This window comes from Triticum aestivum, chromosome 5B, assembly GCF_018294505.1.
Source record: "Triticum aestivum cultivar Chinese Spring chromosome 5B, IWGSC CS RefSeq v2.1, whole genome shotgun sequence".
NCBI lineage: Eukaryota > Viridiplantae > Streptophyta > Magnoliopsida > Poales > Poaceae > Triticum > Triticum aestivum.
Window position 1 is genome coordinate 681,302,540 of NC_057807.1, and position 14,333 is coordinate 681,316,872.

General features: G+C 48.1%; 1 protein-coding gene across 1 annotated transcript; it reads right to left on the bottom strand.

Moving 5' to 3' along the window:
* Positions 1–228: 228 nt before the first annotated feature.
* LOC123117622 (F-box/LRR-repeat protein At2g43260) lies at positions 229–1,730 on the bottom strand. Its single transcript, XM_044538338.1, has 2 exons — positions 1,255–1,730; positions 229–1,158 (listed from the first exon to the last, which is right to left on the bottom strand). Exons 1-2 carry the CDS (start codon positions 1,675–1,677, stop codon positions 385–387), a joined length of 1,197 nt encoding a protein of 398 aa, XP_044394273.1. The 5' UTR covers positions 1,678–1,730; the 3' UTR covers positions 229–384.
* Positions 1,731–14,333: the final 12,603 nt, after the last annotated feature.

Sequence of the window (14,333 nt, forward strand, 5' to 3'; positions counted from 1 at the left end):
TTTCGTCGATTATCCGGCTAGATCAAGAATTCAAGATGAAACGGCACGGCGGCTTTCTCTCCCACCTCCGGCTCACAATCCTTCCTCTTCATGCTTCTTCTATTTCAGCACACTTGTGCTTGTATCCCTCAATTTACTGAGTGAATCCCTTCCCTTTGAGATGCTATCTGTAATCCCCCATCGATCTTAATCAATAAAGTGTTATATATTGATTCGCAAAAAAAGAAATGGTAGCATAATCTCTTTCCTTAGAAACTTGAACTCAGCAACAAAGAAAGAGAGATCACAAGTATGAAATTAATTACAACGTATCTTCATTTGTCGGATACTACTAATTAAGGAGAATAAAACCTTCCCTAGCTACAGAAAAGTGGAAAAGCCACTCTACACGGGAACTAAACTTGGAACGTATGAGATTACTTGAAAGGCACATGTCGCCGCTGGGTATTCAACAAACATGCCCGTGTCAGGGTGGTAATACCTCAACTTGAGCTGCATGTGAAGCGGAGTATTCCTTTCTTTTTCCCGAGCAAGATCCTTGCTCCTCCCAGGTTCTTGAGTTTCACGGCAGAGATAGCAGGGTTCGGCATGGAGCACTAGCACGTCAGTGTAAGCAGCAATTGGACGTAGACATCGGAGTCGTGGAAAAGTGGGTATCATCTCGACGACATGCCGTGGCTCCCATCGTGGCGGTGGCGCGTCGTCCAAGTCGCGGCAGATCCACGTCTCGTGCCACCCGTGGCCGTAGTCAGCCTCGTGACGAGCCACGCACACGCACAGCTCCCCACGCAGCTCGGCTAAGCTCGCAGCCGCGTAGTCCAGACTCGGGCTGCAAGGAGGCCCTGGCAGGACAGCGAACGACTCGTCTTCTAACTTGAAGCGGATGAATCCCGGCGCTTCCCGGAATAGCAACTCCTCGACGGTCCAAAGCAACGAGTCCTTGAAGAAGGTGGCGGTTCGGCCTGGCAAGGCAGGGTAAGGTGGCGGCGCTGCCGTCTCTCGCCAACGCAGGTCCGCCGCTCCGACGGTGAGCACCTCCATCCCGAGGGTGTAGTGGTTAGGGTTGCCCACGGGCCCTTCCATGGAGCGGTAGAAGAAGCGAGCAACCTTGTAAGCTTTGGAGCGAGGGTCATGGCCGAGGCCGAAAGCCTGATGGCCCTCGAATCCAAAAGGGGTTGAACCAAACATGACAGCGTGAGGAGGCCTCAGGGGAAGCACGAGGACACGCCTTGTGGCCGGGTTGAGCACACGCACCATGGCGTCGGAAGGCACCAGCACCAGCCCGTCACAGTGCGCAAGGTCGTGGGAAACATTCGTCGTGCCCGGGACGGAGTAGTCGGCGCCCATGGGGTGTACGAGGGTGGCGGTGTCCTGCTCCCACGGGTACACGCCAGCGGCGGCGGCGGTGTTCCTGTCGTCGTCGTCGGCGGCCTTGGCGCCCTGCTCCCACCTATATAAGCCGGCGGCGGTGATCATGCCATCTGCCTTAACATGTGGGGCGATGAGCGTGAACGTGTTCTGGGCGGCGCGGAGGTGTGCGCGGACAAAGAAATCGTTGTCAATGGTGTCGCGCCATGCCTTGCATACACACCTGAACCGCAGCAGCGAATTCACGGGGAGCCGGAGGAGGATCTCCGTGGACACCAGCTCGGTCAGATGTTGTGGGTAACAAGACATCGCCAGGATCAAGGGCGTGATCTCGAGGACTTGGGCTTTTTATTAGGGCGAGGTTGGTGCTGTTAGTATTTTGGCGCAAGTTGCGCACGTCCTCCGGTTTTTATATACCGGCATCCAACGGTACCGACTCCATCTCCTACTCGTACGCCTACTAGTAGTCTTTGAATCCCAGCAAGTTTCGGATCTCTAGATTATTCCATGCAAAAAAAAAAAAGATCTCCAGATTATTATTAGATGTAAAGCGTTATCAGGGAACACTGCTGATTTCTTTCCTTTTTTCCCTCAAATGATACGTGTCACACTCTTTTTTCAACGGTCATTTGCGTCTGCTCCATCACGTCACGTGTCAACGGCCGCAGGCCCAAACGCTATGGACAGAAGAAAAAACAGCGGTTGTTCCCTAGTGGTCAGCTGTACATCGATGTGCAATCTATTTGAGGTAATATTACCTTTTCTTTTTGCGAAATTATATGGGAGTTTTATTCCAAACTTAGGCAATAAGTCCTCACAACATGGACGACATCTGTACATCCACATCGCACTACATGACTCGGTACGGCTACAGTTTGCCATACAATCTGCTATCCTGTTTTGAGCTCTACTAATTTTCTGTGGAACAAACTCCCTTTCCTTTCATTCACCATTGACTTGATTTCTGCTATTAGGTGTCCATAAGCCGAACGAGACAAGCTATCACTTGAGAAGATTGGTAGCGCTTCGAAAGAATTAGATCGCACCATTACTTGCCGCTCTGTATGTTGTAACGCTAGGGCCATCAAGGGCCATCCCCTGCATAAGTGCATGAATCTCGGCCTCCAATGCCTCACTACAATTAAAAATAACTCGGTAGGCATAGAAAATTACCAATTCATCGTCACGTCGCAAATTCATACCAACACCTGCACTACGGAGGGACCCTCCCACTTAGGTTTGAGCTTGTCCTTCTTCTTCTCCGGTAGGCGTAGAACGAGTTCGCCAATATTATAAGTTTTGGCCTGCACTTCTCTGCTTTGGTACCGTCGAGCCTGCTGCTGATAGAATGCGAAACGGGCTTTTGCGACGTCGCACTCCTCTTTCAGGGCATCTAAGTTATCCTGCCGATCTAACTCGGCTTCCTTCTCTTCGTACATGCGCACACAAGGCGAATCATGTATTATGTCGCAAGGTAGTACTGCTTCTGCGTTGTACACCATAAAAAATAGTGGGTATCCGGTGGTGCGATTCGGTGTGGTCCGCAGCCCCCAGAGTACGGAGTCGAGCTCCTCGACCCAGTGCATGTCCGATTCTGTCAAGGATCGCACTAATCTGGGTTTGATGCCGTTCATAATGAGAACGTTTGCATGTTCGACTTGGCCGTTTGTTTGGGGATGGTAGACGGAGGCGTAATCAAGCTTAATGCCCATGTTGCCGCACCAGGCTTTCACTTCATCGGCTGTGAAGTTTGAGCCATTATCCATGATGATGATGTGGGGGACGCCGTATCGGTGTACAATCCCAGATATGAAGTCTATCAATGGTTCGGATTCGGCCGTTTTGACTGGTTTGGCTTCTATCCATTTGGTGAACTTGTCTACCATGACCAATAAGTATTTTTTCTTGTGGCTCCCCCCCTTTAGGGGTCCGACCATATCCAGCCCCTAGACCGCGAAGGGCCAAGTGATGGGTATTGTTTGGAGAGCGGTAGGGGGCATGTGGCTCTGATTGGCAAAGAGTTAGCAACTGACGCAGTGTTCGAAAGGATCTTGTGCGTCTGCTCGGGCTGTAGGCCAATAAAAGCATGTATGGAAGGCCTTGCTGACAAGTGCCCGAGCCGCAGCGTGGTGTCCGCCGAGTCCGGCATGGATTTCGGCCAAGAGCTGTCGCCCTTCCTCTTCGAAGATGCATCTTTGGAGCACTCCGGTCGTACTTTTCTTATAGAGTTCTCCTTCATGGACTTTGTAAGCTTTAGAACGCCGCACGATGCAACGTGCTTCATTTTTGTCCTCAGGGAGCTCCTGCCTATTTAGGTAGGCCAAGAAAGGCTCGGTCCACGAGACGATTACAGCCATGATTTCACGGGCCGAAGGTGTTATTTCGGTGGCGGAGCCTCCGATTATGTCTAATGGTTCAGAATCTGGGGGTGTATTCGGATCCGTGCTAGTGTTGCCGGACTCGCCTTCCCATACAACGGATGGCTTGAACAGCCTTTCCAGGAATATGTTAGGTGGGACAGGGTCGCGTTTAGCGCGGGCGAGGATATCCGCCGCTTGATTGTTTTCTCGAGCCACATGGTGGAATTCGAGCCCCTCGAACTGAGCTGACATTTTGAGGACGGCATTACGGTATGCCGCCATTTTCGGATCCTTGGCATCAAAGTCTCCGTTTATTTGTGATATTGCGAGGTTTGAATCCCCGCGCACCTCCAGGCGTTGAATGCCCATAGAGACTGCCATCCAAAGACCGTGCAACAGAGCCTCGTATTCGGCTGCGTTGTTGGAGTCTGTGTATAATATTTGGAGTACGTATTGGACCGTGTCTCCGGTGGGAGACATCAGGACTACACTTGCTCCCAATCCGTCCAGCATTTTAGAGCCGTCGAAGTGCATGATCCAGTTAGAGTATGCGTCGTACTCTTTAGGGAGTTCGGCTTCTGTCCAGTCGGCGACAAAGTCAGCCAGTACTTGCGACTTGATGGCCCGCCGTGGCTTGTATGTTATGTCAAACGGAAGGAGCTCGATGGCCCATTTAGCAATTCGGCCCGTAGCGTCGCGGTTATTTATTATGTCATTGAGTGGTACTTCGAAGGCCACCGTAATTGAACACTCTTGAAAGTAGTGTCGTAGCTTCCGAGATGCCATGAAGACTGCGTATGCTCTCTTTTGATAGAGTGGGTATCGGGATTTGCATGGGGTGAGGACCGTGGATATGTAGTATACCGTCTTCTGGAGCGGGAATTTGTATCCGTCAGCCCCTCGTTCGATGACGAGCACTGCGCTTACAACTTGATGTGTTGCGGCTATGTATAATAGCATAGGTTCGCCAGTATTTAGCGCTGTTAGGACTGGATTACTGGCCAGTAAGGTCTTTATTTCGTCCAGTCCGGCCGCGGACGCATCCGTCCACACGAAGTGTTCGGTGCGCCAAAGAAGGTGGTAAAGAGGTAATGCCTTTTCTCCTAATCTGGAGATAAAGCGGCTTAAGGCAACCATGCATCCAGCTAGTTTCTGGATGTGCTTGAGGTCTGTTAGTATAGCCAACTACGACAGAGCTCGGATTTTTGCCGGATTCGCTTCAATTCCTCTATTGGAAACAATGAAGCCGAGCAGTTTCCCAGAGGGGACGTCAAAAACACATTTTTCCAGGTTCAGCTTGATGTCATATGTTCGGAGGTTATCGAGCGTAAGCCTCAAGTCATCTATTAGGGTTTCAACGCGTCTTGTTTTTATGACCACGTCGTCCACATATGCCTCCACTATTTTGCCGATTTGCTTTTCCAGGCATGTTTGAATCATGCGTTGATAGGTTGCGTCGGTGTTTTTAAGCCCGAAAGGCATAGTGTTGAAGCAGAAAGGACCGTATGGCAAGCCGTTGCAGCTTGATCGGACTCTGCCATCTTTATTTGATGGTATCCAGAGTATGCGTCGAGGAAACACAGTGAGTCTTGTCCTGTTGTGGCATCGATGATTTGGTCGATGCGAGGGAGGGGGAAGGGATCCTTGGGGCAAGCCTTGTTGAGGTCTTTGAAGTCGACGCATAGGCGCCAGGATTTGTCCTTCTTTGGTACCATTACCAGATTTGCCAGCCAATCCGGATGCTTGATATCTATGATGAATCCGGCCTCGAGTAGCTTGGCTAGCTCTTCCCCCATGGCCTACCGTTTGGGCTTTAAAAAACGCCTTAGAGTCTGCTTGACAGGCTTGTATCCTTTTAGTATATTGAGGCTGTGTTCGGCGAGTCTGCGTGGGATGCCCGGCATGTCCGAGGGGTGCCAGGCGAAAATGTCCCAATTCTCGCGTAAGAAGTCTCGCAGTGCAGCGTCCATTGCGGGGCTCAACTGTGTCCCAATGGAAGCTGTCTTTGTGGGGTCCGTTGGGTGGACCTGGAATTTGACTGTCTCATTTGCGGGTTTAAATGAGGTGGACTTGGGTCGCTTGTCGAGTATCACGTCGTCCCTGTGCACGGTGGCATGCAGCGTTGTTAGTTCTTCGGCTGCTAGGGCTTCGGATAATGCTTTCAGGGCTAGTGCTACGGTTTTGTTTTTGGCATGAAGTGCGGCGTCCAGGTCACTGGCTAGAGTGATGATTCCATTGGGTCCAGGCATTTTAAGCTTCATGTACCCGTTATGGGGTATAGCTTGAAAGCTTGTAAACGCGTCCTGCCCTAGAAGGGCGTGGTATCCGCTGCTGAAAGGAGCCACTTGGAATGTTATTTCTTCAGACCTGTAGTTCTCCGGTGTGCCGAATACCACATCGAGTGTGATTTTTCCCGCACACCGTGCTTCCCGACTAGGGATGATTCGCCTGAAGGTTGTGCCACTTTGCTCAATGCGGCTTTTAACAATTTCCATCTTGCTGAGTGTTTCTTCGTAGATCAAGTTTAATCCGCTTCCGCCGTCCATGAGTACTCTAGTGAGCCGAAAGCCGTCTACGATTGGGCTAAGGACCAAAGCGGCTGGTGCCCGGACTGTCTGGAATTGAGGTTCATCACTGGCACTGAAAGTTATAGCAGTGTCGTTCCACGGATTTATTTTTGCCACGTGGCAGATTTCAACGGAGCTTCGATGAGCTTGCATGCGCCTATTGTTTGAGGCGAATGTCTCGAAGACTGTTAATACCGTATTGTTTTCTTTGGAGGGATGTTGTTCTGCTTTATGGCTTATAAGAAGATCCTCGCCACTTTTTGCTACCTGCCGGAGAATCCAACATGCTCTAAGGCTATGTGTTGGTGTAGCGTCCAGCGTGCTGTGGAGTTTACATGGCCCATCGAGCCATTCTTCCAATACGGTTCCACGCCCTGGGTTGGGCTTTGGTTTCTTGGTGATTGGATCGGCTGACTTACGAGAGTTTGCCCGTTTAGCTCGGACAAACGTTTTAGTGAGAGCCGGACTATCCCAAAATTCTGTTTGGGTTTTCCAGGCACTTTCCATCGCACAGTACTTCTGTACTATGGTTGCCAAGTCAGCAAAGTGTACTATGTCACGGCGACTTATGGCATAAAGGATTCCTTTATTCGTGTAGTTTTTGCAGAAAAGTGAGACCGCATCCTCCTCACGACAGTCCTTGACCTTGTTTAGCACAAGGAGGAATCTGGCCCAGTAGCGATGTACTGTCTCTTGGGGCTCTTGTATGACATGGGAGAGAGGGTTTAAGTATGGGTGGGCGGGTGTAGCTGAATCTGGATTCTGATCCGATCTAACACCCTGGGGCAGGGGAGCTTCCGGGTTTGACAGCTCGGGATTCGGGGTGCTGCCCAATTTCTCCGGCCCAATACCCGATTCTAAGTCCAGGGTTTGGGTCATGTCTTCCCTAGAGTGGGTGTCCGGCTCTGGGAGCTCGGTGATCCGGACATGACTCGTCCTCAAAATAGAGGGGTAATCCGTATGTGGCTCCTCCACAACCGCTATCTCGTGGGTGACCAGCGGGGATTTAATGTCCCTTTGGTTGGGTTTAAGCCCGATCCAGTCATACTTTGTGGCGACTCCCAAAGCGGCGATGCAATCCAAGAGCTCATTAAGGGAGGAGAGCTCCACCAGATCCATCTGTTCGGCGAGTTCTGAATTGACGCGGAGGCTATGCATGATGACCCAAGAGGTTATCGTCGGCACGACAGCCGATGGGGCAGCCATGAGGAAGCCGCCTAGTCGGAGAGCTTGGCCTACAGCCAGCACTCCCTTAGAGGTGATGTTGTCCTTAACAACAAGACAGGCCATCGAGCCTTGCAGCAACGACACAGAGGAACTCTCAATGAAAGCACCAATGTCGGTGTCAAAACCGGCGGATCTCGGGTAGGGGGTCCCAATCTATGTGTCTTAGGCCGATGGTAACAGGAGGCAAGGGACACAATGTTTTTCCCAGGTTCGGGCCCTCTCGATGGAGGTAAAACCCTACTTCCTGCTTGATTGATATTGATGGTATGAGTAGTACAAGAGTTGATCTACCACGAGATCGAAGAGGCTAAACCCTAGAAGCTAGCCTATGATGATTATGATTTTGTCCCTAAGGACTAAAACCCTCCAGTTTATATAGACACCGGAGAGGGCTAGGGTTTACATGGAGTCGGTTACAAGGAGGGAAATATAATATCCGGACTGCCAAGCTTGTCTTCCATGCAAAGGAGAGTCCCATCCGGTTTATATAGACACCGGAGAGGGCTAGGGTTTACATGGAGTCAGTTACAAGGAGGGAAATATAATATCCGGACCGCCAAGCTTGTCTTCCACGCAAAGGAGAGTCCCATCTGGACACGGGACGGATTCTTGAGTCTTGTATATTCACGCTCCAATAGTCCGAACAAAGTATATAGTCCGGCAGTCCGGATACCCCCTAATCCAGGACTCCCTCAGTGTAGGCATCTTTGTTGTACTTATTATTTGAATCTTATTTGTTGGTTCTGAATCTTGGAAGCTGGCAATCAGTGAGATGTGTAGGCATCTTTGTTGTACTTATTATTTGAATCTTATTTGTTGGTTCTGAATCTTGCAAGCTGGGAAACACGGCATGATGATGCAGAGGATAACAACCATAACAAACTATTCAAACTTGGTAGTATTGTCTATGTGAAAGTGCTGCAAATGTGTTGATCATGTGCATCCTGAGAATAATAATTCTAATTGTTGTGCATGTTGATCTGTGGCAGTGATAGAACGAGCCAATGCATTGCTTGTTTTAAGAATGCATTTTAATGAAAGGTAATTAAATTTAAGTAAACTGACCACTAACACTTGTTATTACAGTACCAATACAGACTCGCTCGTGAATCACCGTGTGTGGCCGAAATAGGTTTCTTAATGGAGGCATTTGAATGCGCCGAGGGTGCATATTCTATAGGGCGTGCAGTGGGTGAGGGAGGGGTCGTAACTGTTGTCGCCTATACACACTCAGTTTACTGTTGAATCCAGTTCCCCAAGAGCTGAAAAACGAACTGCTGCTGCTGCCTACTCACTCGTTCACTTGAAGAGACTCCGATGGCAATCCGAGGGGTGAGCCTGCTGGATATGGACTTCAGCAAGGAGTTCACCTTTGATTTCTCCGTTCAGTCCCATGGCGGCACCAAGTTGAATGTGATGTACACCAACGATCCGGACTCAGTGAAGCTCTGCCTCGCCGAGTTCAAGCAGTACCTATAGGACGAGAAAGCACAAGGTCGTAGGACTAGACCTTGTGCCCATCCATTCATCTCCTGACAGGGACCAGCGGATCGCGGTCGCCCAGGTGCCATCCTAAGACGAGTAAGAGCCATCAACAAACTGTTGACACCAGATTTTGGCGTGGTTAAGAACTTGATTAAGATGGCCTCAAATAGAGAAGTGATCTACATGAAAAAGTTTCATATTGTCGATATGAACATCTTTGAAGTTTGGGTTATAGCCATCCGACCTCATCTCAAGGGCCGAAACTATGCTCATAATATTATGATTTTGTATTCAGATTATTGTTTGGCCAATTAAGCCTTCAGGACGACCTCCTATGGGAAAAGTTTCTACACGGTTGTTTTCGTCTCGTCGAAACGATCGATTTTGATATAAAGAACGTCTCCTATCGGTGTTCGTATAAAAAAGTTAGAGCCAAAACAGTGTGCTGCAAAATTTTAGCCCGGAAGTTCCAGGCAAAACTTCCTTGGAGGTTCCGGGCTAAACAGAAAGTTCGCACACGGTTCGCCCCGAAAGCTGGAACTTCAACATTATTTGCAGATTTACGGGCCAGTATTCAATATCAAGATGACCTCGGATAAAAAAGTGATGAACTGAAGAGTTTTTCTCCATTGCAAGATCTACAACTTTGCTTTTTGGACCATCGCGATCCGAGGCCATGTGCGACCTGCAGGAGCTATACTAGAGGGCTACTTGATGTAATTTTAGCCCGGAAGTTCCGGGATGACCGGAAGTTCCGGTCCTCGTAGTCCGAGTTAGGTTATCTTTTGATGTTTTGGACTTCATTTGAGTCCTTTTCTTGTATGGAAAGTCCAGTCGCCTCATATATATGTAAGGGGTGACGACCGATTGAATAACAACACACAATCGACATATCAATCTATCAAACTTTTACCTTTACTTTTACCTTCTCCCTCGTTCTTCTTCTTCCTCGTTCTTCGTTCGTTCTTCTTCATTGCAGGGCGGCGAATCTCGAGGCCCTAGGGGCGGTCAGGCCGACCTAGGGCAACCCATAGTCGCCGCGCGCCCTGACGGGGTCCTTCCCGGGCGTGTGGGGTTTCGGGTCTACAAAAGCGCCCACCGGATTGCCTGTGTACCGCGCTTCCGGACGGATCTCCTTCGACGTGAGCTGCGGTGCATCACCCTCGGTGTTGGAGGTACACGGTGACATGTTCGTGTGCGAACACACTTTTTGGCGACTCCACTGGGGACAAGATCAATAATCATCATCATCCATCATGTCTGGCAACGACAAGATTCCCAAGCCCTCAGAAATCGACACCGATAACATAATCAAGCCCAATTTTGAGGAGTTATCGAAGGAACATCACCAAGCTTATGAGGAGTACAAGAAGGCGCGTGAAGAGAAGGAGATGCAGGAGTTCCTTGCTAAGTTCAAAAAGGATCGTCAAGGCAATATCACTCCGGTTGGAGAAATCAAGTTTCCTCCTCTTCATGATGAACAGGTTAAACCCTCTGTAAGTAATACCTTCTCTCCTGAGGTATGGGCTGAAATTGATAGTCGAATTACTGATGGCAATAATCTTTTATACCAAATTTTCTTGGAAAATAGTAATGCTAAAAATAGTGTGCCTCAATCATCTAGTGGTAATGTTGGTGTGCCTGCTACAGCAGAAATCCCTAGTCCAACTTTACCTATTTCATCGGCGCCCCCTATGCCATTGAATTTTTATCCTAGGCCCACAAATCAAATTGTTACTGCACCCATTAATCCTATCATGTGTATGCCAAGTTCGGTGGTGACGCCGAACCAAACCCTACCTACAAGAGCAAACACTGTTAGATCACTGCCGACTTACAATTCGGCATGCATGCCACAATTCACACCTGCAACTACTAACCCTACTCCTCCTATGCTACCGCCACAAGCTTCATCGTCCACCATGGATGATGGTCTAGCTAATCTTAGAGGGGAGATGGCTAAGATGCTCCGATAGAATTTTGTAGTTGAGTTACCAAGGAACCGTATTTACCAAAAGCCATATCCAGAATACTTTGATGCAATTCAATGCCCTCCGGGATATAAAATTCCAGATTTTGTTAAGTTTAATGGAGAGGGCACAAAAACCTCCTGGGAGCATGTTAGTCAGTACTTGGCACAATTAGGTGAGGCAAGTTCACGAGATGAGTGGAGAGTACGTCATTTTCGTTTATCTTTAACCGGTACTGCTTTCTCGTGGTTTTCTGCGTTACCACCTGGTTCTATTACTACATGGTTTCACTTGGAATAAAAGTTTCATGATCATTTTTATAGTGGTGATAATGAGCTTAAGTTGTCACATCTTACATCGGTTAGACAAAAGCATGATGAATCGGTCTCTGATTACGTCAACAGATTTAGAGATACAAAAAACCGGTGCTATAGTTTGGTGATAACCGAGAGAGATTTGGCTGATCTTGTGCTTAGTGGTTTGAGAACTCACATTATTAGAGAAAGGCTATAAGGACATGAGTTTTTAAATATCAACCAAGTCTTGCAAAGGGGTTTGACTCAAGAAAGCCGAAGCAAAGATCTTAAAGGGGTGCATAGATATAAAATTGATCGTCCTAAGATGAATATGGTTGAGTACGATAGTGACCACTCGGATGATGAGGGTGATATTTATGCTGCTGAATTTGTTTCGCCATCTAAGGCCAAACCATTTACTTGCAATGATTTAAAGCCGATTCATAAGAATCATGATGAAGAGATGAAATTTACTTTCAACATTGCTAAGTGTGATAAAATATTTGATGCTTTGTTGCCAGCCAAGATTATTAGAATATCTCATACTTTACCGCCGTTCGAAGAGCTAAAACGTGTCAATTTGTACGTCACGATCAGGATTAGGCTTCAGTTGATAATCCGACGATCCCGCCCAATTCTCCAACACACCTTTCGTTTCGCCGAACCAGGCCCATCGAGCACGGCGTTCCGGAATCTCTGACTTGCCTTGTGTGATTGCCCATCCAATGACCTGTCTGGGTTTTCTCAAGTCCAGCTCGCGGAATTATTCTATGTTCACAGAGAAAAAGATCTCCGCTGCCACAAAATGTTTGCAAGCATATTCCATCTCATGCAGCTCATTAAGTATCTTCTGTTTTTTCTTTCACAAGCCTACAGAAAAATTTTCTCTCCTTAGGATCAGAAGGTTCCTCCATGAATGGATACTTGTTGAAATCCATCATGGCAGCAATTACCTCATCATTTCTCTTGAACCATGCCTCAAGCTCCCTCTTGATACGAAGTACTCGCTCCGCTACAATCTTCTCAGACGCTACCGCCAGACTCTTAGATGCAATGTCACAACACTTCTCATATACTTTCTTCATCTCCTCCAGGGTCATGTTTTCCATGCTACATGAAATGGAACAAACCAAAACTCAAATCAAATGATACAATACAAACACAAACAATAACTTATTTAGGCTACATAATGTTCTCACTGGTTCAAATGACATAGGTTACATAAACGATAAGGGTACATGCCATTACAGTCCAAATGACACTACAACATCATGTGTTTCAACCCCCTCTACTAGTCCATCAACAAGACATCTTTGTCGTATGGCCTGGGGTTGCAACAAATGACATCATTTCTTTCACGGACCCAAGCCCAACGAGTTTCCCGAGTATCGCCGATGATGGTTGCCTAACTAGCCAATCAATGATCTGGCCAGGGTTGTTAAAGTCCATCTCATTAACTTCATCCCTTGTTCCACACAATGCAATTTGCCTTGCAAGAGCATGTCTATGAATTTTCTCTTCCTTCTTGAGGTTGCTCATGTTTTTCTCTTTAGCTTGGTATAACTTAACTCTGGCATCATCGCACTTCGACACATAATACTTTGAAAAATCTCTACAAGCCACATTCAATGCATCAACGGCTTTGACCCACAAGTCCATCTTTTCCTCAATTACTGCATGTTCACGCTTCGCCGCTGCCTCCGCGGAAGTCTCAACAAAGATGATATATCCCATCCTACAAGTCGAGGGATTACAATAACGGTCATCCAAGGCAAAAATCCTAACTGTCTCTTGACAAAAACTATAACCCTAGGAGTAGATTGAGCTATAATTCAAGAGGTGACTACTCTAACAAAACCCTAATTAAACTATAACCATAACGTTCGTCATATAGGCCATTACTTAAGCCTAACCATAATCTTAACCCTAACCATGTCATTAAACCTAACCCTAACAAAACCCTAAATGATATTTCTTACTACCCAAACAATGCTAGTGACACAATACATTGTCAAAGCACAAACATTACCCTAAATGCATCATATACATTGATTTCACCACAACAAAACCTTGAACTAGTGATTCCAATAAAATGAGCAAAATGCATGATTTGAACCAACCAAATGAAGGGGGGATGGGGGAGGTACCTTGGGTGATGCAAATGGCCTCGATCCACCGGCCAAATCTCAAGCAATGGAGGGGGACCTAGTGGGTGATTTGGTGGGGGAGAAGAGGGGGAGAGAGCTTGAGCTCGAAAAGAAGAGTGGGGTGAATGAGTGGGTGGGGAATAGCACATCCCCCTCCCCTCACAACCTTATCCAGGAACCTACCGCCAGAGAGCCCGGCGGTAGGTTGCAAGAGCCTACCGCCATAGCCGGCGGCGGTAGGTCCCTTTGCCACGTGTGCACGGCCGTTAACGGCCAGACGGCATCAGGGAACCTACCGCCATGAGGGGCGGCGGTAGCCTGTACGTACCTACCGCCAGGTCCTCCGGCGGTAGCAAAAGGGTCAAATCTCGAAAATTTTCCATACCGGGGTCAAATCCCAATTTTATACGCCGAAAGGGTCAAAACATGAAATTTGACCTCCCGGCGGCTCTCCATCAAACCTCGGGCTTTCCGCTGCAATTCCAATACTCATAAGAAACTCGGATGGAAACTTGGGACGGGTTGAGCGGGACGAGAGATGCGAGTTTTTACCCAGGTTTGGCCCCTCATGGTGGAGGTAAAAGCCTACATCCTGCTTCCTTGATATTGATTATGATGTCGATCTCGGTTACAAGGGTGGTGTTTCAACACCTCTCATCTCAAGAGCATCTACTTTGATCTTGCCTAAGACTTGTCTATTGAGACGTCTAGAAAAAACTTCCCCCTCTTGGGGCGCCCCGCCCCTCCTTATATAAGTTGAAGGGGCAGGTTACATGCAGAGTCCATGTCGGATTAAGGCTTAAACTATTCTAACTTCTCACGGTATGCTTCTTAACGTCTTGGTTCTCTCCATGGGCATCTTTACGTCTTGGGCTTCTTACCCCCAGGCGACTCATCTCTGTGACTCCATGCG

Coding starts and splice junctions, on each gene's coding strand:
- LOC123117622 (XM_044538338.1), bottom strand. CDS start 1,677: ATGTCTTGTTACCCACAACATCTGACCGAGCTGGTGTCCACGGAGATC. Junction 1,159..1,254: donor TGGTGCCTTCCGACGCCATG/GTGCGTGTGCTC, acceptor TTTGGATTCGAG/GGCCATCAGGCTTTCGGCCT.